The following is a 24,852-nucleotide window of genomic DNA, read 5'->3' on the forward strand; positions in this document are numbered from 1 at the left end:
ATGGGATGCAGGTACTGCAGGCGGCGGCTTTACCCACTAACCCACTACGCCACAGCACCAGCCCCAGTAATTTCAGTCTTGAAATAAAAAGTGGGAGGGGCCGGCACTGCAGCTCACTAGGCTAACCCTCTGCCTGCGGCGCTGGCACCCTGGGTGCTAGTCCCGGTCGGGGCGCCAGATTCTGTCCCGGTTGCCCCTCTTCCAGGCCAGCTCTCTGCTGTGGCCCGGGAGTGCAGTGGAGGATGCCCAAGTGCTTGGGCCCTGCACCCCATGGGAGACCAGGAGGAAGCACCTGGCTCCTGGCTTCGAATCGGTGCAGCACCGGCCATAGCGGCCATTTGGGGGGTGAACCAACTGAAGGAAGACCTTTCTCTCTGTCTCTCTCTCTCACTAACTCTGCCTGTCCAAAAAAAAAAAAAAAAAAAAAAAAAAATTGGGGTCAAGAGGAAACGTGAGATGTGTGAGGCTGCAGCTGGTGTAATGTGGCAGACTGTTGTACCAGAAACTGAAAAGTCATGATGAAAAAGAGAAAACGTGCAAATCAGTAACAGACTTATTATGCAGTTTGAGGACGACACATCATTCTGTGTGCTGTCCTTTGATAGGACCCCGAGTGCAGTTGTGTTCACCCCAGCACCACTGCAGACACTGAGTACTGCCCTGGCGATACCACAGCAACAGTGGTACCAGCAGTGGGAGTTTTCCGGCTCCATTACAGTCTTTGGGACCACTGTCCTTTTCATGGTCCATTGTTGACATCATCACGCAGTGCATGACTGTGTATGAATTTAAGGGACTCTTCCAACATTTTCTAAAAACCTACACTCTCAAGACTTGCTGAGTTAGCTAGTAAATATGACAACCTTAACCTTTCTGTATAGGATTGTGTGTTCCTTCAAAAATGGCATAAAGGAGCCAGCATTATAGCTTAGGCAGTTCAGTCACTGCCTGCAATGCTGGCATCCCATATGAGCACTAGTTCAAGTCTGGCTGCTCCACTTCCGATCCAGCTCCCTGCTAATGCTCCTGGGAAAGCAGCAGAAGGTGGCCCAGCTGCTTGGGCCCCTGTACCCATATGGGAGACCTGGAAGAAGCTCCTGGCTCCTGGCTCCTGGCCCCAGCCCTGGCTGTTCCAGCCATCTAGGGAGTGAACCAGCGAATTGAAGATCGATCTCTCTCTCCCTCTCTCACTCCGACTTTCAGATAAATAAATAAATCTTTAAAACAAAAGGTAGCATAAAAATTGGCCTCCTAAAGCAAAAAAATATATAAATTATATTAAATTGAATAAACTGAGAGGTTTGTGTTTGTTTTAGAATTGTAATTTGCCACAAACACTAGCTCAAACATTACAAATAGCAGTTGCCATTATTCATTACAGTGTGTACATCTTTCTTTGTATTGTCAGAACATCCTGTGAGGTAAGTATTAATGATTAGGTGACCAACAGTGAGCTAATGGCCGGAGATTTACATTTAGATAATGAAATAACCAACAGCAAAGTGAGCTTGAATGAATGAAATTTCTCTGAAGATTTTATCACTTATTTTGAATAACAAGCCTTTTTCATTGTTCTAAAGAAACCCAGTATTTATGAGAAAGATAGACACCTGTGCTCTGACCTGATTTTAAAAAATCACTGACGGCCAGTAGTGTAAGAATTTCAAATAACAGCCTTTCTGGTATATAAAATGAGTGGCACTGTGCACACACTATCAGTTTCTCATGGCAGTGACTGTAAAGATTGAGGCATTTGAGAGCAGGCATGCAGTGTGCAGGATTTGCTGCATCACGCTCACCTTCACATTGTAATTCTGTGACAGCTGCTGACGGGAGCAGCGGGACCCAGCTTGGGCAGACATCACGCTGGCCTTGGCTGCTTGGGCAGACATCACGCTGGCCTTGGCTGGGTTTCCTTTTGTTTATGTGCTCTTTGTACAGTCAGGATTGATCGTTGCCTATAGCCATCTTCATGTGTATTCAAATTAGTGTGGATTTCCTTGAGTATTTTTTATTGGGTATATATTTGAATAATTTCCTGGCTTCAAAAAAAATTTTTTTTTTGTGGGCCAGAATTTTGAGACATTTACTTAATTCTGACTTATGTTTTAAAATATCTGATTGCTTGAATAATTGGGAGTCCTGGATTGAGTTCCTGGCTCACACCTTTGGCCTCAGCCCCAGCCCAACCACTGCAGGTGTGAACTATGAACTAGTGGATGGGAGTTCTGTCTGTGTTTCTCTGTGTCTGCCTCTGAAATAAAATGAGAGTTTAAAAAAAGTTTTAAATATTTACGTGTCTGTCTCATTCAGACATTTATCTCTAGAGTCTTTTTTGCAGGTAGACTTAAAGATTAAAGCTGTGCTCAGTCTTATATCACTTTTTACTTTCTTTGCTTAAGAGTCTTAAGATTTATTAATACTTGCATAGAAGTATTAATCTTTTTATTAAAAAAAAAAGATTTTATTTATTTGAAAGGTCGAGTGACAGAGATAGGGATCCTCATCTGCTGGTTTACTCCCTGGATCCTTGTAATAGCTGGCACTGGGCCAGGCTGAAACCAGGAGCTCCACCCACATCTTCCATGTGGGTGGCAGGGCATAAGCACTTGGACCATCTTCCACTGCTTTCCAGATGCGTTAGCAGGGAGCTGGATCAGAGCTGCAGCAGTTGGGACTCAACAGCCCTCTTTTTTCGTTTCAAGTGGCAGCTTAGCCCCCTGCACCCTAGTGCCAGCCCCGTGACTGCCTCCAACCTTCCTGCATGTTCTAGGATCTTCTCTTCAGTTTCGTCTCAGCTGCTTTGCTTGAGAGTCTCGTCTGTGTCTTCTCCATGAGGTCGTGTTCCGTAGTCTGCTATGGAGCTGCATCTCTGGTTCAGGGTTTCGCTCTGAACCTACCTGAGGCTTTTCCTTTGTAGCTCTTTGGGGATATCTTTGGAAAAGGAATGTTGCAGTGTTAAGTCAGATTCTTATTTTTAATTCTGTAGTAGTTCTTCCCTTAGTTGGGCCCATTTGAATTGCTGATTCTCCACTTATCCAAACAAAACCTGCAGTGTGATCTGTCCTCGAATGTCCCTGGTGCCTGGGCCCCGTGTCTGAGAAGGTTAGCAGCACATTCCTCTCCTCTGTGTTCCCTTCGAGGAACTGGAAGAGTCCTGAGATGAGGGAGATTTCCTACTCAGATGAAACTGGGCTTTATGAAAAGGAAGGACAGCATCCTGTGTGCACTGACTGATGTAAGGTGCAGATGATACAGAATAAATCCATCACTGTATTATTAAGGATCCAGGAATATAGCCTGAGAGGAATGAGTCTTGTACAGAAATCATGGGAAGGGGCCAATGGTGTGACACAGGAGGTTAAGCCATGGTCTGCAGCACCGACATCCCATATGGATGCCAATTCGGGGCCCAGCTGCTCTACTTCCTGTCCCACTCCCTGCTAATGTGCCTAGGAATATTTACATGCCTAGGAATATAGTGGAGGATGGCCCCAGCCCCTGGACCCCTGCACTCAGTTGAGAGACCTGAAGGAAGCTCCTGGCTCCTGGCTTCCGCTTGGCCTACCCCCAGCCTTTGTGGCCATTTGGGGAGTGAACTCGTGAAGATCTCGCTCGCTCGCTCTCTATCTCTGTAACTCTGCCTTTCAAATAAATAAATCAGTCTTTTTAAATAAAAAGAAATCATGGGTAGCCCAGGCCACAGCTTGCCACCATTTAAAATATCAAAGGAATGTAGGTTCTTTTTTTTTTTCAAATGCCTCTAGTTTGATTTATGACATCAATAGAAAAAAGTATAGTTGGGGCCGGCACTGTGGCGCAGTGGGTTAAGGCCCTGGCCTGAAGCACCGGCATCCCATATGGGTGCCAGTTCGATACCCAGCTGCTCCACTTCTGATCCAGCTCTCTGCTACAGCCTAGGATAGCAATAGAAGATGGCCCAAGTCCTTGGGCCCGTGCACTTGCGTGGGAGACTTGGAAGAAGCTCCTGGCTCCTGGCTTCAGATAGGCACAGCTCCAGCCATTGCGGCCATCTGGGGAGTGAACCAGCGGATGGAAGACCTCTCTCTGTGTCTCTGCCTTTCTTTATAACTCTTTCAAATAAATAATAAAAGAAATCTTTAAAAAAACAAAAAGGTATAGTTTTCCCAGATCGCCTGTTTGAAGTAAGACTAATATTCCATTTCAAGGAGTTTATTATCTCAGTGGGAAGATCAGATTCCCACATTGTGCAAGTAGGGAACAGGATAAATAGGATATTCTTTTAAGCTAAGGTAATACAGATTGTTAGCACTATATACAGTTGAGAAGAGAGGGAGTGCTTAGAAGAAGAAAGCTCTAAATGCTAGATATGTGGCATGTTACTTCAGTTTGTCTTCACCGCAGTCTTCCAGGGAGACAATCCTCATTTTATAGACCAGTAAGCAAGCACGCACTAGTGGACGCCCCCTCTCAGTCCACAGAGCTTTTAAATAGACTGGAATTTGAGCCCATTTTATTCCAACAACAAAGTCCATGTCCATTTTTCTTCATTGCTTCAGGCTGCATTGAGAGAAGAAAGGGTAGCTAAATGGGAACAGAGCAGGCCCTTTAGCCAAGGGCAAATGCCTTCACAGGCAAAGTGGAGTCTGGATTATTTATGGGGATGGCGATGGGGACACAAAACTAGAGTCAAAGATACTGGAGTACTAGAAAGGCAGGAAGTGCCTGATGCTGTCAGGCAGCCTTGTCCAGCAGAATGTACGTGCTGACGGCGCCGTCCACTGCAGTAGCTACCGGTGCCGTGTTGCACACTGAAAATGTGGCTTCTGTGACTAAGGAACTCATTTTTAAATTTAATTTTCATTTAAGTAAATTAATTTAAGTAATTTAAGCCAACTTGTGGTTGGCTAGTGACTAGCGTACAGGGATAGCATAGCTCTGAGGAGTAGGTAGCCCATTAACGGTTTTTGATCAGATACGTGATGATGTGAAAATGTTACCCAAAGAATATTAATGTCCAGGAGATTTGAAGGGAAGAAGAAACTACTCAAGTTCCATTCTCTCTTAATAAGAATGATGTAACTAATAATAAAACTGGTTTACAACTCGGTATTATCTCCTAATTTCTACTTAGGGGCTGCGATTTATCCAGTTGAAAAACCCTTGGAGCCATTTACGTTGGAAAGGAAGATACAGTGAAAATGATGTGAAAAACTGGACTCCTGAGTTGCAAAAGTACTTAAACTTTGATCCCCGAACAGCTCAGAAAATAGATAATGGTAAATACCTTTTTAATTTTAACACCATTTATTTGTCAATGAAGTAACATGTTTTAACCAGGGAAAATATACTTGAGTCATTTATCATTAAGAGATTTTTAGATTAACAAAGAATTAACTTTCAGGAATATTTTGGATTTCCTGGGATGATCTCTGCCAGTACTATGACGTGATTTATTTGAGCTGGAATCCAGGTCTTTTTAAAGAATCCACGTGTATTCACAGGTAATTTTTGTACATTTCAGAATGTGCTTTATAGTATTCTCTGCTTTCTAAACTAAAAATGTAATGGTTAATTTAGAAAAACTAGCATTCCTTTTTTGTCATGCCTACCCATAACTATCTTGTAACAGTTGTTTTCTTTTTTTTTTTTTTTTTTTTTAATTTTTTTTTATTTATTTATTTTTTTTTTTTTGACAGGCAGAGTGGACAGTGAGAGAGAGAGAGAGAGAGAAAGGTCTTCCTTTGCCGTTGGTTCACCCTCCAATGGCCGCCGCGGCCGGCGCGCTGCAGCCGGCGCACCGCGCTGATCCGATGGCAGGAGCCAGGAGCCAGGTGCTTTTCCTGGTCTCCCATGGGGTGCAGGGCCCAAGCACCTGGGCCATCCTCCACTGCACTCCCTGGCCACAGCAGAGGGCTGGCCTGGAAGAGGGGCAACCGGGACAGAATCCGGCGCCCCGACCGGGACTAGAACTCGGTGTGCCGGCGCCGCTAGGCGGAGGATTAGCCTAGTGAGCCGCGGCGCTGGCGTAACAGTTGTTTTCTTTGTATATTTCAGGGTTATGCCAAAAACTTTAAAAACAGTCAAAAAATCTGGTAGTTTGTTTTTGAAACACAACGCTTTTTAAAGCAATATAGTATTTCAGCTCTATGAGAAATGTAATTCCTTCCTTCTTTGTTGACTTTATCTTTTAGTACTTGGGATGCTAAGCAAGGACCTGTGAAAGATGCCTATAGCCTGGCCAACAACCCCCAGTACAAACTGGAGGTGCAGTGTCCACAAGGGGGCGCTGCAGTTTGGGTTTTGCTTAGTAGACACATAACAGACAAGGTACTGATACCCTTCTAATGCACTCCAATCCAGAAATTCTTTTCAGTACGCGTACAATCAGACCATGAGATGTATGATTTGATCACCAATCTGTCTCTTTATGTGCCCTGATAATACTCTTTTCTTAAATATATAGATATTTTCCTCCAGTGAAATTTCTATTTTGTGATCAGTTTAAATCTTGTTCAGACATCCTCTCTAAAGAAAAATGTGAGAGAGTTTATGCTTTTCTTTCTAGTGAGGGTTTTGGAGTTGATTATATATACTTTAGATCTTAAGAATATTACGCTGAAGGGGGTTTGAGAATGTTGTCTTGATTCTAATTTTAATACCTCAGAATATTATTTAGTGCTGTGTGCAGTGTGTTTATTGAAATGACAGTATGATTTAGAAATTGTTTTATAGCACTAAATAACTGAAAGAATTGCTATTAAATATTCTTCTTAACATTAAATACAGAGTATTTTTAATGACCATTTCCTTAACCACATTGAGTTCTTTGTGATTTTAGGATGATTTTGCAAATAACCGAGAATTTATCACAATGGTTGTATACAAGACTGATGGGAAAAAAGTTTATTACCCAGGTATGTTCAGTAGCCACACAAATGTACATTAAATTTTTATTTACATCGTTAAGTTGAAAAATGACTGATTTTGGTTAGATGCTATACAGATATTATTATGCTGAGAGACTAAAGGAAGCCACTCTGGTGGATGCTTGTGCTCTTATATTTGGGTTATTTGGTTAGCAATTTAGATACTCCACAAATTTTGGATTTCTACATTCTTGTATGTTGCTGATTTCTGAAACTTAAATCATGTTGTCTTCTGTGGTCAGAAGTATTTTCTGGTTTCCCATGGGCTCTTGGATGAATCTGATGAACTCTCCAGCATGGGATGGGCCTTCTTACGTTCTGGCCTTGATCTTCCTGTCCCACTTTATTCTGTGCCCTGGTTTTCAGAGCTTTCACTGAGAAGCTTGGTCCTCCTGAGCACACCATGGCCTCATTGCCCCTGCTTCCACACACACTTCCATCAAGAGTCTCCCCCTGCCCTCTCCCACACACTCCTTATGCCCTGCTCTGCTCATTCACCGTGGTGAAGACACCTCTCTGGGTTCTGCCAGGCAAACGGAATCTCTTCTTTAACACTGAACTAAAGCACCTTTGCTTTCCCACGCAAAAACACACACACACACACACACACACACACACACAAATACTAAGTGATAGGAAGTGTTTCAAGGCCATGGGGAACCCATGGTGAACAAAACAGGACCCTCCTTCATGTAGTCTATGTTCTGATTGGAGAGACAGATAATAAGCAAGGAAAATACCAGGTGTGTAAAGAAATAGGGTCTAGTGTTGGTGCTTGGTTGGTTGCTTTGGTTGAGTGGTGGTGGAAGGCCTCTTTGAGGAACTCTGAATCACAAAAAAGGAATCAGGCATGCAAAGAAATGGAGAGAAAAGCATTACAGGCCGAAGGAGCCAGCACGGGGATCCTGAGAAAAGACTGGCATGGTGAGGAGCAGGAAGAAGGCCGATGTGCCTGCTGGGTGTGGGATCTGAGACAGAGGGCATGCAGAGGAAGCCACTGGGAATTGGGGCTCTTCATCAGGAAAATGGCATCATCTGATTTTTAAGATTTATTTATTTTACTTGAGTTACACAGAGAAAGGAGAAGCAGAGAGAGAGAGGTCTTCCATTTGATGGTTTACTCCCCAGTTGGCTGCAACGGCCTGAGCTGCACTGATCCAAAACCAGGAGCCGGAAGCCTCCTCCAGGTCTCCCACGTGGGTGCAGGGGCCCAAGGGCTTGGGCCATCTTCTACCGCTTTCCCAGGCCCCAGCAGAGAGCTGGATCAGAAGTGGAGCAGCCAGGACCCAAACCAGTGCCCATATGGGATGCTGGTACTGCAGGCGGTGGCTTTACCCACAACACCACAGTGCTGGCCCCATCATCTGATTTTTTTTAAAAGAACATTCTTTTTTTAATTGAACAGGGCCAAAAATGGAAGCAGAGCAACCATTTAGGTGATTTTTTTAAAAAAAAGATGTGTTTATTCATTTATTCATTTGAAAAGGCAAAGTCAGAGAGAGAGGGGGATCTTCCATCCATTGCTTCATGTCCCAGATGGCCACAGTAGCCAAGGCTGGGCCAGACTGAAGCCAGGAGCTTTCTCCAGGTCTCCTATATGGGTGCAGGGGTCAAAGCACTTGGACCATCTTCTGCTGCATTCTCAGGCACATTAGCAGGGAGTTGAAATGGAAGTAGAGCAGCCAGAACTCAAACCAGCACCCACATGGGATAGCAGCGATGCAGGCAACAGCTTAACCCACTATACTTCAATGCCAGCCTCCATTTAGGTGATTTTATGTGTGAGAAGTGATAATGGTTTGAATTTGAGGTGGTAGGAGTGGAGACGAGAGGAAGCGGGCATATTTGAGTCTCAGTAGAGTTGTCAGGACTTATTGACGAAGGGGGCAGAGGGATACCAAGGATGACACCTTTGTTTTCTTGAACAATAGAAAGGTGAACGGTTACTGCAGTGAGCAAGAACTGGTGGGGAGGGCAGGGAGCAGATTCATTGTAGAGTACAATCTGATGTTCATTTTTGGTTTGTGAAGTAAGTAGGTGGATTTTTTTTTTTTTTTAACCGTTCTGGGGTGAGGTTAGCACTGGCGGTATAGATGGAGGCATTTGAGTCCTGGACTGTGTCAGTCACCCATGGAGAGGTTTGTGACTACAGAGGTGGACATCCAGGACCTGACCTTTGGACACTTACATGTCTTGAAGCCGAGTAGAGGAAAAGACTGAAAAAGAACCTTAAGAGTTCCTGGTAAAACAGAGCGAGGTTTCACATAACTCGAGAGGAAACGATGGGGCAGCTGCATCTGTTGCCATTTGGGAGATCAAGGAAGATTAGGTGACGAGACTGTTGGACCTGGCGTGCTGGTAGTCACCAGCCTTGACAGAAGAGCCTGCTGGAGGAAGCAGACCCTTCCTGAGAGAAGCACCTGTGCAGAGAGCGGGGCAGTGATGGGGCGGTGTGAGCGAGTTACTGAGCACAGGAAAATACGGCGTTCTTCCCATTTCACTGTGTTGAGGGCAGGACAGGGCTCCCATTCCCGAGTACCCACACCAGCCAGGCCAAGGTAGGAATTTGGTCAGGTCTCCCACGTGGGTGTCAGATCCAGTCACTTGAGCTGTCATCTGCTGGCTCCCAGGGTGCACAATACCAGAAAGTTGGAATTTGGAGCAGAGCCAGGACTGGGACCCAGGCATTCAATACAAGAGGCAAGCATCCCAACCAGCACCTTAACCACCATGCAGACATCGCTGAGTCTTCATCAGTCAGTATCCCTAGATTCTGGAGTGGTCAGTGCCAAGCTAGAATAGCTAAATTTTCCATTTTTTATATATTTGTTGGTCATTACAAAATCAGAAAGAAAGTACAGATACTCTGAGGTATTACTGACATTCAAAAAGTGTTACATGGCTTTTCAAGTAGGTGAGAGGACTTTGATTGGTTCTTAGAGGAGCCTGAGTTGTGGAGCAGCAGGTTCAGCCACTGCTGGGGTTGCCCACCTCCCATACCAGAGTGCCAGTTCGAGTCCCAGATCCTCCACCTCCCATCCAGCTTCCTGCTGATGTGTACTGTAAGGCAGCAGCTGATGACTCCAGTGCTTGGGCCCTGCCAGCGAGGTGGGACCTGGCTTCCGCCTGGCCCAGCCCCTGCTGTTTGGGTTATTTGGGGAGAGAACCAGTGGATGGAAGATCACTTAGTTTTCCTCTCTGTCACCATGCCTTTCAAGTAGATGAAAATACACATTAAATGGAATGAAAAAATTTATTTTGGTATAAAAATCCTTAGAAATATAAAAATCCTTAGAAATGCATAGCTTTTTCATAATGACATATTTTCCATAAATTCTTTGAAGTACCCTCATATTATTATTTTTATTTGGATTTTTAAAAAAACAGTTCTATTTTACTTATAGTGAGTTCACTTTTCTAAGAATGTTTTCAGGTTTATGGCTCTATTTTCATCACAGCACAACAATAAATAGGCCTTATCTTGTTCTGCATTTGGAGGAAGGTTGGAAACCTGTCCAGGACCACAGATTTGCCCATTCTCTTTCTCTTCCAACTAGGGCACACCACCTCTCAGTATTAGAGACTTACTGAGATACACATTGTGAGTATTCAACATTCCTAGGTAAACTGTGTGACACAGCATTGACCTTAAATGACTCACAGTAGTGCGTGAGCCGGAAAGGATTTTACTACATCAGGCTCCAGTGATGAGACAGAGCACTGAAGAGTGTATCAGGCAGCATTGTAATAGCAAACTATGGGAGACAATCTGCATGTCCGCATTTTCTGGATAACCAATTGGAGGTGTGGATAAAATCTGTCATCCTCATGTGGTGAAATGTTATTATAGGCAGCCAAAAGGAGTAGAGGCTCTGCATAGGACATGGATTTTTTTTTAAAGATTTTTTTGTTTTTTTGAAAGTCAGGGGGCCGGTGCTGTGGCACAGTAGGTTAATCCTCCACCTGCAGTGCCGGCATCCCGTATGGGCACCAGTTCTAGTCTCAGCTGTTCTTCTTCCAGTCCAGTTCTATGCTATGGCCAGGGAAGGCAGAAAATGGCCAAAGTCCCCTGCACCCACGTGGGAGACCCAGAGGAAGCTTCTAGCACCTGGCTTTGGATTGGCTCAGCTGCAGCCAAGGCGGCCACCTGGGGAGTGAACCAGCAGATGGGAGACCTTTCTCTCTGTCTCCTCTCCCTCTCACTGTCTATAACTACCTCTCAAGTAAATCGATAAAATCTTTAAAAAAGAAAAAAGAAAAAGAGTTACACAGAGAAGAGAGAGAGAGAGAGAGAGAGAGGTTTTCCATCTGCTGGTTCACTCCCCAATTGGCTGCAATGGCCAGAGCTGTGCTGATCTGAAGCCAGGAGCTTCTTCCAGGTCTCCCTCACAAGTGTAGGGGCCCAAGGACTTGGGCCATCTTCTCCTGCTTTCTCAGGCCATAGCAGAGAGCTGGATCGGAAGTGGAGCAGCTGGGTCTCGAACCGGCACCCATATGGGATGCTGGCACCGCAGGCAGCAGCTTTACCTGCTACACTACAGCGCTGGCCCTAGAACATGGATCTTAAAAAACATGACGGATGGGGTGGACAGCTGGTGCAGCAGTTAAGATCCATTTGGGATGCCCACATTCCACATCAGAGTGCCTGGGTTGGCGTCCCACCTGCACTCTCCAGTTTCCTTCTAATGAGCACCCTAGGAGGCAGCAGATGACAGCTCAAGGAATTGGATCCCAGCTATCACGCAGGAAACCCCGATTGAGTTCCTGCTCCTGGGCATTTGGGGAGTGAACCAGCAGATGGGAGGTCTCAGAATTTAAAAAAAGTTTTAAGTTGAATGAAAAATAAGAGAGATAAAATGAAATGTATACTACCCTTTAGGTGTAGATATGCTAGTATCTCTGATATGAAATGCTCTGAAGTACACTGAAAGTCCAGCATGATATGCTCAAAACATTTTGGATTTTAGACCTCTAAGATGTTCAGATTAGGGATGCTCAGCTTGTACTCAAAAATACAATTTTGTTAATTTTGTCACAAAATTTTGTTGATTTGTTCATTTTAGACCCCCACCAAATCCATCAGTGGATGGGCATAAGATAGGGGTGGTAGGTAGAAGAGTTTGTTTCACAAAGAAGCTGCTGGCCAAGGATCTTTATATATTTTAACCTCAAAAAGAAAAAAGCTAACCTGACTTTAAAATCCTGTACTGGAGAAGAATGCAGTGCAGAACAAGTAACAGGGATCATTGTACTCACTGGACATGCTCCAAAGGGTGGCTCTTGTTTGTTAAAGACTGCTTAATGTCAGAGCTTTACCATGATCTGCCAATATCATGTACTCGTATCTTAAAGGCCCAGCCAGTTAAAAGGCTATCTGTCCATTGCACTATTTTTCCTAGTATCAGTAGTGTAATACGGAATCTAAAGAAAAGTCTCCATTTCTGTAAACCTGCTTGCTTGTTTGCAGCTGACCCCCCTCCCTACATTGATGGGATTCGAATTAACAGCCCCCATTATCTGACGAAGATAAAGCTGACCACGCCTGGGACCCACACCTTCACCTTGGTGGTTTCTCAGTATGAAAAACAGAACACGATCCATTACACTGTTCGGGTAAGCCAAAGCCCGTGGCAGGCGTGGTTCTAGAAAGTAGTCACGTGGTGACTGCCTGGGAGAGGCCTGTCCGGAGAGGAAGCCTGTTTCTGAAAATGTATTGTTCTCTTCTTCCACAGCGGTACTTCCAAAAGATCATGGAAAAATGGAATTAAAGTTTATTTTGATACAAAAAAATTGAAATTCATGGAGTTCTTTCATAATATACATTTTCCATGAATATTTTAAAGTATCCTCGTGTTTGTACCAATATTCAGTTATGCTTTTAAATATTTTTGTTTTGAATGACATTTTGAGTATTTTCATTTTCACAGTAATAGTTTAGTCCTAAGGTAATGTGCTGTGTTGGACTAATAAATTCAATTTTAAACCAAGGAATAAAAACTCTTTTTAGCCTACGTAATACCCTTCTTGACTTAGAAAAGACTTTTTGACCTTTTTATTCACCAGTAAAAATACTGTTCTTGTGTAGTTGGGAAGATCATTGTAATGTTGCCCTGCATAGATTTGCCACAAATAAGATGAGACTGAATCTGAACAGGTTTTTGGTGATGAGCGGGCACCCACGCATCTTTGCAATGCAGTCACCAAGGCCTAGGCAGACCGCGGTGTGTCCCGAGCCGTGCGGGCGCAGCAGGGCGTGCTCACGCCGGGCCGAGCTCCCGGCCTCCCAGCTCCTTCACGCTGACCTGCTTCCCACTGCATTGCCTGCACAGAACAACCCGCAGATGCCAGCTGTTTGATGAGTCTCCCAGCATGTTCTCTCACTACTCTGAAACTGCAGTTCCTCAGTGTATCTTTCATGTTTAAATCTAGGTGTATTCCGCATGCAGCTTCACCTTTTCAAAGATTCCTTCACCATACACCTTATCTAAACGGGTAAGACGATACTTTCTCCAGGTTGTAATCTCAGCATCCTTCTAGAATTTTAGAACTTCCTTTCCCCTTTCTCCTTTTTTTCTTCATTTTATGATTTATTCCAAAACAAACATTCTGGGGCTCGACAGGAATACGAGAGAAGGAAGCGGCCTTCGTCGGGGCTGGCTGTGAGGCCGTCCCTGAGCGGCATTAGAGTGATTCCGTGGAAAGGGAAGTATCCAGACAGAGGAGGAGCAGAGACCTCAGTGGTTAGAGAAGGCCGTGTGCAGGGGAGCCCTGGAGCAGCATCAGGGCTGCAGGCTGCAGGCTGCAGGCTGGGCGCGTGTGCAGAAGATTCCAGGGACGCTCTTGGCAAGAGGAACCATTTTAGTAAACAGGGAGACAGAGGGCTTGGTGTGGCAAGACAGCCTGGCTGAAATGCAGCAACACGGACTGTCAGTGGCAAAGAAAGAACTAGCAACGGGGTAGAAGTATTATTTTTTGTTTTGTTTTTGTTGGTAAGATAGAAAGGAGTATTGTCTGTACAGTGGAATTGAAGAATGTGAAACTTCACTAACACAAAAACTTGTTTTTGTTAGATTAATGGGAAGTGGAGTGGTCAGAGTGCTGGAGGATGTGGGAATTTTCAAGAGACTCACAAAAATAACCCCATCTACCAATTCCACGTGGAAAAGCCTGGGCCGTTACTGATTGAGCTAAGAGGACCAAGGTGTGTGATGGGAAACGTTCCTGATGTCGTTAAAAGTGAACGCCGTAGGAGAGGATGAGGTTTGGAAACAGCTCTGCGTCTGTGTAGACGTTAGATTTGTGGTGACCGTGGCACCGGGGCGAGGGCGGTCTCTCCAGGGAATGGAATGGCCGAGTGCCCAGGGACGAGAAATGGTAACCAGACCCCACCTCACCTTGCATCCAAAACCAGTTCCAAGTGGATTCCACACCTAGGTGTGACCAGCAGAAGAGTACAGCCTCTGGAAGGTAGCAGAGGGTACTTCAGAAAGTTCATGGAAAATGCATCGCCTGATTCCGTGTGTCCGGGAACTTTCTAGGTACCCTTGTAGGCGAAACAAGGGATCTCATTGCCCTTTTGTATTTAATGTCTACAGAAATTGAACACGTAAGAATTTTTAGTTCATGAGCAGTTTTTCCTTTTATTGCGTATTCATGTCTTCTGCTCATTCTTCTGTTCCTGTTCTTAATTATAAAAGTTATGAACAAGGATATTAATTCCTTCATACATTTGCAAATGTTTTTCCACATAGAGAAGTAGCCTTTTTCCTTAAGGTTTTGTTTATTTGAAAGCCAGAGTAACAAAAAAAGAGGGAGACACAGGAAGAGGTCTTCCATCCACTGGTTCACTCCCTCAGTGGCTGTGGCTGGTCCAGGCTGAAGCCAGGAGCCTGAAACTCCATCCAAGGCTCCCATGTGGGTGGCAGGGGCCCAAGAACTTGGGCCATCCTCCAGTGCCTTCCCAGGTTCATTAGGAGGGAGCTGGATCAGAAACGGACCAGCTGGGACTCGAACTGGCGCCCAGATGTGAGGTGCTGTCACAGGCAGCAGCTTACCCCACTGCACCACAGCACCAGCCCCAAGGATCATTTTAAAGGAATCCAATCTGTCATTTCTGGATTCCTTTTACTGTAAACAGGAAATCTCACCCAAATACCAGATTTGTACCTTATTTTCTTCTGTGAATTAATTTTTTACATTTTTAAAAATCCATATGGTATATATTTCAGTATTTGATAGGAATTCAATTTTATTTTCAGCTCATCACCATCTAAATTAGTCCTTTATTTCCTTATTGATTGGGAGAACTATGTCAGTTCACTGTTTGTAGAAATTTCTATTTTATTCCAGGGCTTTCTTTGCTGTTCCATAGGCTTGTCTCCTATTACAATAAAAACTATCAGATCTTTTAAATTTACATGACAGAATATTTCATCTTTTAAATTAGTTCTCGGGGAACCTGTGATAAAAATAATCTCTTTTAAAGTAAGTTTAGTACAGTATTACTCTTTATGGCTTCAAATAAAAAACACACTTGATTAAAAACATACGGGGGTGCCGGCGCTGTGGTGTAGTGGGTAAAGCCACTACCTACAGTGCCAGCATCCCAGCGCCAGTTCAAGTCCTGGCTGCTCCACTTCCATCCAGCTCTCTGCTGTGGCCTGAGAAAGCAGTAGAAGATGGCTCAAGTCCTTGGTCCCCTGCATCCACATGGGAGACCCAGAAGCAGCTCCTGGCTCCTGGCTTTGGATTGGCCCAGATCCTGCTGTTGTGGCCAATTGGGGAGTGAACCAGCAGATGGAAGACATATCTCTCCCTCTCCCCCTCTCCCCTCTCCCCTCTCCCCCCTCCCCCCTCTTCTCTCTTCTCTCTTCTCTCCCTCTCTCCCTCTCTCCCTTTCTTCTCTCCCTCCCTCCCTCTCTCCCCCCTCCCTCCTTCTCTCCCTCCCCCCCTCCTTCTCTCCCTCCCCCCCCCTCACCGCGTGACTCTTTCAATAAATATTTTTTTAAAGCACAGGGGATTTAGTATAATTAGAAGTGAAAATAGTTTGCAGCGGTTTCAGAAGCTTCAGCAAGCATACACGGGCACTTCAAAGAGCAGGAGCCACTGTCACGGCGTAGCAGCTAAAGCCGCCGGCTCTGGTACCAGCTTCCCTACGGGCGCCGGTTCAAGTCCCAGCTGCTGAGCTTCCCATCCAGCTCTCTGCTAATGGCCTGGAAAGCAGAAGATGGCCCAAGTGCCTGGACTCCTGCCATGTACATGGGAGACCCAGATGAAGCTCCTGGCTTTGGCCTGGCCCAGCCCCAGCTGTTGCAGCCGCCTGGGGAGTGAACCAGCAAATGGAAATGGAAGCTTGCTATTTCTGGCTCTTTCTCTCAATAACTCTTTCAAATAAATAAACCTTAAAAAATAATTTGTGGAAAATGAAAACAAGCTGAGCTGATTTTTGAGCAAAAAGCTTTGAAATCCAGGCATTACTTCTGTAATACCCCTTTTTCCATTGACTTTGTGAAGACCCCTCATACTTGATCATCTGCACTTTAGATGTGCTTATTTTCTCTCTCATTTATTTCAGTGCTGTTCGTTTTCCTTGCCAGGCAATATAGCGTTGGATTTGAGGTTGTAGCAGTTTCTTGGGTAGGAGATCCTGGCCCTCACGGCTTCCAGAGGAAATCCAGCGGAGACTACAGGTAATGGCATTTGGATTGTATAGAATTTATGGTTGACTCTTGGCACCATCCTCAATAAACCTTATTTACCCTGTCCCTGAATACAACAGGTGTGGATTCTGCTACCTCGAATTGGAAAATACACCTGCTGGGATCTTCAATATCATTCCTAGCACGTTTCTGCCTAAACAAGAAGGTCCTTTCTTCTTGGACTTTAATAGTACTGTCCCCATCAAGACGACACAGCTGCAGTGAGGGGACCCCTGCAGCCTTAGCACTTTGTTTACCCGGCTTCGGCTCCGCAGAGGAAGACACAGATCTTCAGGATGAGAAACGACCATCGTGCAGCTCTAGACAGCTCGTCACAGTGGAACCTGGTGCTTGTCAGTGTTGGGTAAGAAATGTATATAGTCAGAATTTCCTGAATCATCTAGAAACACTGTGTACATGGCTGTGTGTGCAGAGTTGGCTTGTACGTAGGGGCCACTCTGTATCAGACAGTGCATAGGATTAAAGACTAGACTCGTTCATCACTGTGACAGGCCTTTGCTAAGAGGACAGGGCAGGAGACCAGACGAGGAAGCAGAGGGGCAGAGACTGAGTGGAATGGCGGCCTGGAACGTTATCGCGTTCCCTTTTTACAGAGCATGCTGTAAGCTAAACCTGCTTGTGTTGGCTGCACTGTACATCTTGTACAACCAATTACCAAATCATGTCACTGTAACTGACTTTAATTTTGCATTATTTATGACTTAATGTTTCTTGTTGCCCAGATGTTAGGAAAGAGGAAAGCTTTAAGGATTGACTAGCTTAGCATGAAGACGCTCATGCTTAAGAATGCAGGCTGTGGACCCTAGACCCCTACATCACATGGACCTGTGTGGCAAGGACTGAGGTGTGGTCAGTGTTGTTGGAAGTAGTGACCTGACACACCGAAGACATATAGTTCAGTGTGGACAGTCTCATAAAATTGCTCTATAGTTTAATGCTCAGCACTTTGAAGAAGAAAATGGAGAATTTAATATATGGTGATTGGGTTAGAGAGCATTCAGGAAAATAATTTGCCATGAAGTCTAGTGTTGTGTAGATTGGCCAGTCATTTATATAAAACCCCATCAGAACAGGACACCCACGATTTTAAAGGTCTGAAATTAACTAATAGGGTGGGATTTTTCATGGTCTCTACTTTATAATTATCAAAACTTTTTATTTTGTATTTTTACTGCCTTTAATTGAAATAAAATGTTTATACTTAATGGAAACTGCTGGTTTAACTTAGAAAAATTTATTTATTGAAAGATTCTTCTGTGGTCTAAAAGAAAAGTATTTGCATGAACACACACGGGTCAACAAAAATACATAGTTCTTTTAACTTGGGATAGTGATGGATTATTTTCTGATATTGCACTTTTAGCATACTGATTCTAGCTGGATTAATTTCACTAATTTTCTGTGAGCTTTTAAAAAAAAAATCCAATGCATACAAGCTGTATATATTAAACGCACATGACTTGAGCCTTGTGTGTTAAAGATCTTGAGCAGGGCGTGTACTAAAGTGGGACCCGCCCTCAGGAATCGAATGGAGGAGACACGCATGGAGCAACTTACTGTACTACAGTGTTGAGTTCTCTAACAGAGCTGCAGGTGCAGTGCCACAGATGAAAGAGTAAACCACAACTTCTCTGAACTAAGTCACTAAGCAGATGCTAGGCAGAAAAGGGGTGAGTTCCCACACTCACCGGCAGCAAGCCTGGGTGACAGCTGGCAATGTGTCTGCTCATGTCCGGGCAGAGAGCACTTTTATAGAGAGAATCTGAGGAGAGCAAAATTATTTACACTGAACTGTGCTGGCTCTAGATAAGAGGGGCAAGACCACACGGGCCAGGAGGCCTGGGGATGGGCGGGCTGCTGCTGGGCTCTGAGCAGGACGCACTGGCACCCAGGGGCTCAGCCACTTCAGTCAGGGTGGTTTTAAGATTTGAAAGGCTGGCCTGCACCGCGGCTCGCTAGGCTAATCCTCTGCCTTGCGGCGCCGGCACACCGAGTTCTCATCCTGGTCGGGGCACCAGATTCTGTCCCGGTTGCCCCTCATCCAGTCCAGTTCTCTGGTGTGGCCTAGGAGTGCAGTGGAGGATGACCCAAGTGCTTGGGCCCTGCACCGCATGGGAGACCAGGAGAAGCACCTGGCTCCTGGCTTCGGATCAGCGCAATGCACAGGCTGCAGCGCGCCGGCCGTGGCGGCCATTGGAGGGTGAACCAACGGCAAAGGAAGACCTTTCTCTCTCTCACTGTCCACTCTGCCTGTCAAAAAAAAAAAAAAAGATTTGAAAGGCTGAGGTCCGGTGCCGTGGCTCGCTTGGCTAATCCTCCGCCTACAGCGCCGGCATCCTATATGGGCACCAGTTCTAGTCCCGGCTGCCCCTCTTCCAGTCCAGCTCTCTGCTGTGGCCCAAAAAGGCAGCAGAGGATGGCCCAAGTCCTTGGGCCCTGCACCCGCATGGGAGACCAGAAGGAAGCACCTGGCTCCTGGTTTCGGATCGGCGCATTGCCGGCCATAGCAGCCATTTAGGGAGTGAACCAAAGGAAGGAAGACCTTTCTCTCTCACTGTCTATAACTCTACCTGTCAGATAAAAAAATCTTTTAAAAAAGATTTGAAAGGCTGGGACTGGTGCTGTGGCCTAAAGCGCCAGCTTCTCATATGGGTGCTAGTTCTAGTCTCGGTTGCTCCTCTTCCGATCCAGCTCTCTACTATGGCCTGGGATAGCAGTAGAAGATGGCCCAAGTCCTTGGGCCCCTGCAACCGCGTGGGAGACCAGAAAGAGGCTCCTGGCTCTGGATCGGTGCAACTCCAGCCGTTGTGGCCATCTGGGGAGTGAACCAATGGATGAAAGACCTCTCTCTCTGCCTCTCCTCTCTCTGGGTAACTCTTTCAAATAAATAAATCTTAAAAAAAAAAAAAAAATATTTGAAAGGCAGAGGTGACAAAGAGACATAGTGAAATCTTCCATCCACTGGTTCATTCTCCCAAAATGATGTCAACAGCCAGGGCTGGGCCAGGCCAAAGCCAGGAGCCTGGAACTCCATCCAGGTCTCCCACATGGGTGCAGGGGCCCAAGCACTTCGACCATCTTCCACTGCTTTCCCAGGCACATTAGCAGGAGCCGGGTCAGAAGTGGGACAGCCGGGACAGGAACTGGCGCTCATACAGGATGCCGGCATCACAGTGGCAGCTGACCTGCCTCAGCCTGCAGTCAAGGGTCCTTACGTGCAAGCATGGGGTACTTTTTGTTGTTGGTTTGGCCCACAGCTCGCCTCTCCCCTCCTTCCTCCTGTTCTTATAATTTAGGACCTTGGGATTCTTTTATCCAGAAGTTTAAGGAAGGTCTGAACCAATACAGAGAAACCTACTAGGCAGCCATAAAAAGTAGCAGTGAGTGCCTACTATGTAGCTAATGTGTGCATCCCTTTTTATCTTCCCACTGGTTGAACAGAGCACTGGTACCAGTACTTCTTTCCACGGCTGAGCAAATCCAGAGACGCGGCAGAGGTCCCAGCTCTCTGCCCAGGCTGCCAAGCTGTCCAGAGCGCGCCGGGGCTGCTCTGCTCCGTGCAGTGTGGGGCAGCGACTGCAGTAAAGCACACACCAGACGCTGACTCGGGGGGATGGGGGTGGGGGGCAAGCTCAGACCAGGTTTCAGGACAGTAACTGCAATGAATGATCAGAATGATCAGATACAAAGGGAAAACAGGCCAGGTCCTTAAAAAATATTAAAATTTGAAAGAGTTACACAGAGGAAAAGACCAAGATCTTCACCCACAGATCATTCCTGGGCTGGGCCAGGCTGAAGCCAGGAGCCCCCTCCGGGTCTCCCACATGGCAGCAGGAACCCAGACACTTGGGCCAGCCTCTGCTGCCCCCCTCCCAGGCCATCAGCAGGGAGCCAGATCACAAGTGGAGTAGCCTGGACACGAACCAGCACCCACACGGGATGCCGGCGTGCTAAGCCACAGTGCCAATCCCAGGCCAGGCCAGGCCCTTCTGAGGTCCTCAGTTCCAACGGTGGGGTAGAGTGGAGACAGAGAAACCAGTCAGGAGTCGATGGAGTTGGAGGGTGGCTGTTGGCCTGCGGGCAGAGCTTGGAGAGTTCAGAGAAGCCCATTAAAGGAAGGTGGTCCAGGAAAACCCAGGTCTGCAGTAAGCACATGGCGACGAGTGAGCTACCCCAAAATCAGAAGTCACATGTGAAGTAGAAGTGGCTAAGAACTGGTTTAGGGACCACATTTTTAGAAGTAGTAACTATGAAGATAAGGAGTGGGGGGTCTGGGGAGGTAAAGAAGCCAGGTGAGCAGGGATTCCCAGAGGCGGCTGCAGTGACAGGGGTGGGCACCGCATCACCCAGCAGTCCGCGAGGAGCGTCAGGAGGGGGCAGGGTCAGAGGGAGCCAGAGTCTGAAGTCAGCAAAGAAATAGATTACCCAGCAGTCCTAGCGCCCAAATCCAGGACACTACCTTGATGACGTAAGGCTTTAGTCTTCCAAACTCTGCCGGAAGGACTCAGAGTTTCGTTCTGAATCATTAGTGAAATATTCTGGGGCCAGTGCTGTGGTGCTGCGGATTAACGCCGTGGCCTGAAGCGCTGGCATCCCATATGGGTGCTGGTTCTAGTCCCAGCTGCTCCTCTTCTGATCCAGCTCTCTGCTATGGCCTGAGAAAGCAGAATAAGATGGCCTCAGTCCTTGGGCCCCTGCACCCGCGTGGGAGACCTGGAGGAAGCTCTTGGCTTCAGATCAGCATAGTTCCAGCTGTTGCAGCCAATTGGGGAGTAAACCAGCGAATGGAAGATAGCTCGCTCGCTCTCCCCCTCTCCCCGCTCTGTGTGACTCTTTCAAATAAATAAAATCTTTAAAAAATACTATAAAAAGTTAGTGAAATGTATTTTTGTGGTTTCTGTGTATTTACAAGAGAAATCTGCCACCCACACACAGGTGGAGGAGCTGCAAACCCTCCTAGTGTGGCTGCTCTTCTGGAAGGGAGAAAGTGAAACAATGTTTCAACTGCGGGGAGCAGTTTTTCTGACAGTAATTCAGGAAGGGGTCTGGGAATTCACAGTGCAAGGGGGTTTCATGAGAACTGAGTAGCTGTTTTATTTGTAAATCTAGTGGAAGGGCCTTCTGGGAGCTTTTCTGTAGGACAGGAAATATTAACTAGGAAAAAAGTATTTCTCGTTCACAGTGCAAAGGGTTATGAGCTTTCCTGAAACCACGCACTCTGTCCCCCACAGCAGACTTCAGCGTGTAGCACACTGACACGGGGACATCTCCATGAGACACAGGGCCCAAGATGACCATCGGACTCCCAGACTTGAGTTTTCCTCCAGGTCCGAAGCCCACGTGCACCCCAACTCCCAGGTAGCAGCCTCTTGGGGTGAGGAGGCAGCGCACAGCTCCGGCGCTTGCCAGCTTCCCTTCATCCCCGCCCGCTGCCTGCTCGCCGCTCACCGCAGCAGCGGAAGGGGAACCGGGTCCCTGCTGTCAGGATTCCCGACCAGGAGTGACAAATGAGAACAGGTGGCCACCACCTTCATGCCCCACCCTGCGCCAAGAACACTGGGATTTTCTTAACTGAAGTCGCCAAACACAAGGTTTCTTAAGCCGTTTTTATTACACTCAAGGTATAAGACAAGTACAAAATAATCTTGTAAGTAGGATATTGTATCAGTGAATAAAAAAGGAGAAATCACGCAGTATGAAGAGCTTTGCAAACGCCTAAGATGCAGACGCTGCGACGTAACACACAGCCTGAAAGGGAGAGGCTGCTTTTCCCCTCGTTCAGAAATGCTGGATTTCCCGAAACAAAACAGGGACAAAATAAAACAGGGTGCTCTAAGTATGCGTGACCAAGAGAGGAAGAAAGATAAAGCGGTCTTAACACTACTATTAGCATACCAGACGCCACTGCTCCTGTTTGACAGCCTTTGCCAACACATGCCTACTCCCTTCCCTTTCAGGAACAGCTTCCTCTAAGGAACTCTAGTGCTGCAAACCCCTTAAATAATTTCCTTACGTTACAACCTACAGAGAAAGGAACACTGGTCAGTCTTGGAGAACAGTGGAAGCCATTCCTCACATGCACTTCTCGTCGAAGATCGGCTGGCTGGCAGGGTGAGGTCTCTGCTGTGGAACCTTCCCTCCTATTCTATGAAACGCCCCTTCCGCCCGCAGCCCCCCGCCCCCGCCCTGGCACTCATCCGTCCCACCCCCAAAAGTGCAATTCCCGGTGACTTTTTTCTGCGGCCTCTGAACGCCGTAGGAAGTGGATGACAGCAAACTCCGTTCTCGGTTTCTTGAAGCCTTCACTGGGTCAAAACGGTGCTCGGAACACCCTGAAAAGGGTGTCTGCTGGGGGAGGCAGTGGGGATGGGGAGGGGGCCTGGGGAATGAGGGAGGGAACACCTCCTTCCTCCCAGCCAGCCTGAGGGGCAGGTGCACGCCGGGCCTGGCTCCGCAGCTCTCCCAGGAACGCGGTACTGCTTCCACAGCGCCGGCACACAGGCCGCTGCGAGCTGGGCCCAGTCCACCCGCCACAGCAGCTCTGCTCCGAAACACCAGCCAGCTCAGGGGTCTTACCAGAACAATCTGCAGCCCCCAAGGTCGCTGAGACCTCATTAGTTCAGTTCAAAGTAAATGCTTAAGATTTGGCATAGAGTGAACAACTATTGGCACGGTGCTCTCCAGTTTCCTGTATAAATAGTATTCACAGGGCCACGGGCCGGGTCAGCCGATCTGCACCACGTTTATGTCGGCAATGAGCCCCTCTCTTCCCTTGGAGCACTGGAGGGAGAGCTGCTGCACCCGGCTCTCCAGGGCCTGGCCCTCCAGGGACACGCTGCTCGGGCCCTTCCGGCAGCCGCCGCCGCCGCCGCTGCTGAGACCCCGGCTGTGGCTGGCTTTGTCACTTGTCTTATTTTCTGCCCCTTCCGCCCTGTCTCCTGGGGAGATAGAGAGAGCTCAAGTGAGTAGATGGGCAGGGGCCAGGAGGCCCACTCAACCCGCGGGGCTCCAGGGGCTGCCCACTGCACAGAAAGGGCGGCTCCCACACTCGAGCCCTGGAGAGCACAGGGCCTGGGCTCTGGCAGGAGCCCCCTGGGGAGCACGGCAAAGGCGCACCCGGGGCCCAGGCGCCTGGCACTGGGGGGACCCTGAGACCCAGCCGAGGGGTGGAAGGGTACAGAGTGGCCTGCCACAGCGCGAGGCTCCATGGACAGGGCAAGGCTGCAACTCACCTCGTTCCACCTCGCACTCGGGGGAGGAGGCCCCGCTGCACTCACTGCGGGGGCCCAGCACTGGGAACATCAGCCCGAACTCCGACAGGGACACGGGGCTGGGCAGGTCCAGGCTGCCGGGCCTCGCCACCGCAGGGAACGGCTCGGCTGTCTCCGACGGGCTCGTGGGTCCGGAGCTGAAGCTGGACACCGACTGCGTTTCTGAGTCATCTTCAGACACGAAGTTGCTGCAGGTGTCGTCTTCAAAGGCCTCCGAGGCCACTGGGGCGAGGGGACAGTCAGTCACACGGGTGCTGACGGTCACCTGCCCCTTCGACTTCCCCTCCCAGGGTGCCCTGCTTCAGACACAGCGCAGGGAACACACTGCGGCCCTGCCAAGCCTCTCCGCAGCCGGAGCCCTGACATGAGGTCCTCGCGATACCCGTAACCCTGCCCTCCACCTGGAAGAGCAATCAGCGGCAGAGCGGCCTTCTTGTCCACCTGTGTCCCTGAGACGCACAGGTGCACAGGAAGGGGTCTGGCCCCGCCCACGCCAGGCTGGCCAGCTCCCCTCTGGCCCTACAGGAAAAGCAAGAGCCACTGGAAGACTTGGCCCTGCGGAGCCTGCAGCTGGGGGTCTTTGTTAGCCCCCGCTAACTCCTGAGCTCCGCAAACATGCACTCAGTGCCTACCTGGGTCCCTGTTTGCTCCCTCCGCAGGGCTCTGGAGCTCCGCCTGCCCTGGGGACCAGGACCATCGAGGCCCAGAGGCAGGGCCCTGGCCTCGTCTCCAAGTCTCCTGGAGCCCGCACACAGCCCATGTGTTACTAGGTCTTTCCTCCTCCCTCGCCTTTAGAAACAGCCTGGCAGCTCCCACAGAGAATTACTCCAAATGACAAGGGCTTCAGGAATGTTGGGGACACAAAACAGGCTCAGACCTCAATCCAAACCCCAACTCCACACCTTGCTGAGTGGTAACCTAACTTCTCTGGGCTCCAGCTTTCTCTCCGTG

The 24,852-nt window shown here is 47.7% G+C and overlaps 2 protein-coding genes across 7 annotated transcripts in view; one reads left to right on the forward strand and one right to left on the reverse strand.

The window, feature by feature from the left end:
- CAPN7 (calpain 7) overlaps window positions 1–17,841 on the forward strand; it is a 55,517-nt gene extending 37,676 nt beyond the window's left edge. Inside the window, exons 13-21 of one of the 5 annotated variants that reach the window (XR_001794591.4) lie at window positions 5,117–5,261; window positions 5,387–5,486; window positions 6,177–6,312; window positions 6,824–6,899; window positions 12,379–12,524; window positions 13,341–13,403; window positions 13,982–14,112; window positions 16,486–16,600; window positions 16,690–17,841. Coding sequence is in view for 2 of the 5 variants with exons in the window: in XM_002716245.6 (XP_002716291.1) it covers window positions 5,117–5,261; window positions 5,387–5,486; window positions 6,177–6,312; window positions 6,824–6,899; window positions 12,379–12,524; window positions 13,341–13,403; window positions 13,982–14,112; window positions 16,508–16,600; window positions 16,690–16,834 (1,035 nt within the window). In the remaining 3 variants the exon portion in view is untranslated. The remainder of the gene's footprint in view (window positions 1–5,116; window positions 5,262–5,386; window positions 5,487–6,176; window positions 6,313–6,823; window positions 6,900–12,378; window positions 12,525–13,340; window positions 13,404–13,981; window positions 14,113–16,485; window positions 16,601–16,689) is intronic. The other 4 variants (XM_002716245.6, XR_016233311.1, XR_016233310.1 and 1 more) reach the window with 4 other exon arrangements.
- A 4,381-nt stretch (window positions 17,842–22,222) lies between these two features.
- The window catches only part of SH3BP5 (SH3 domain binding protein 5), a 55,316-nt gene continuing 52,686 nt past the window's right edge, over window positions 22,223–24,852 (reverse strand). For both annotated transcript variants that reach the window (XM_002716172.6, XM_051818481.3), the window contains 2 exons: window positions 23,863–24,123; window positions 22,223–23,568 (listed from right to left, as the gene is read on the reverse strand). In XM_002716172.6, coding sequence (XP_002716218.3) covers window positions 23,354–23,568; window positions 23,863–24,123 — 476 coding nt within the window. In that variant the 3' untranslated portion in view covers window positions 22,223–23,353. The remainder of the gene's footprint in view (window positions 23,569–23,862; window positions 24,124–24,852) is intronic.

Source organism: Oryctolagus cuniculus, chromosome 4 (genome assembly GCF_051225735.1).
Source record: "Oryctolagus cuniculus isolate XC-2025 breed Fujian yellow rabbit chromosome 4, ASM5122573v1, whole genome shotgun sequence".
Lineage (NCBI taxonomy): Eukaryota > Metazoa > Chordata > Mammalia > Lagomorpha > Leporidae > Oryctolagus > Oryctolagus cuniculus.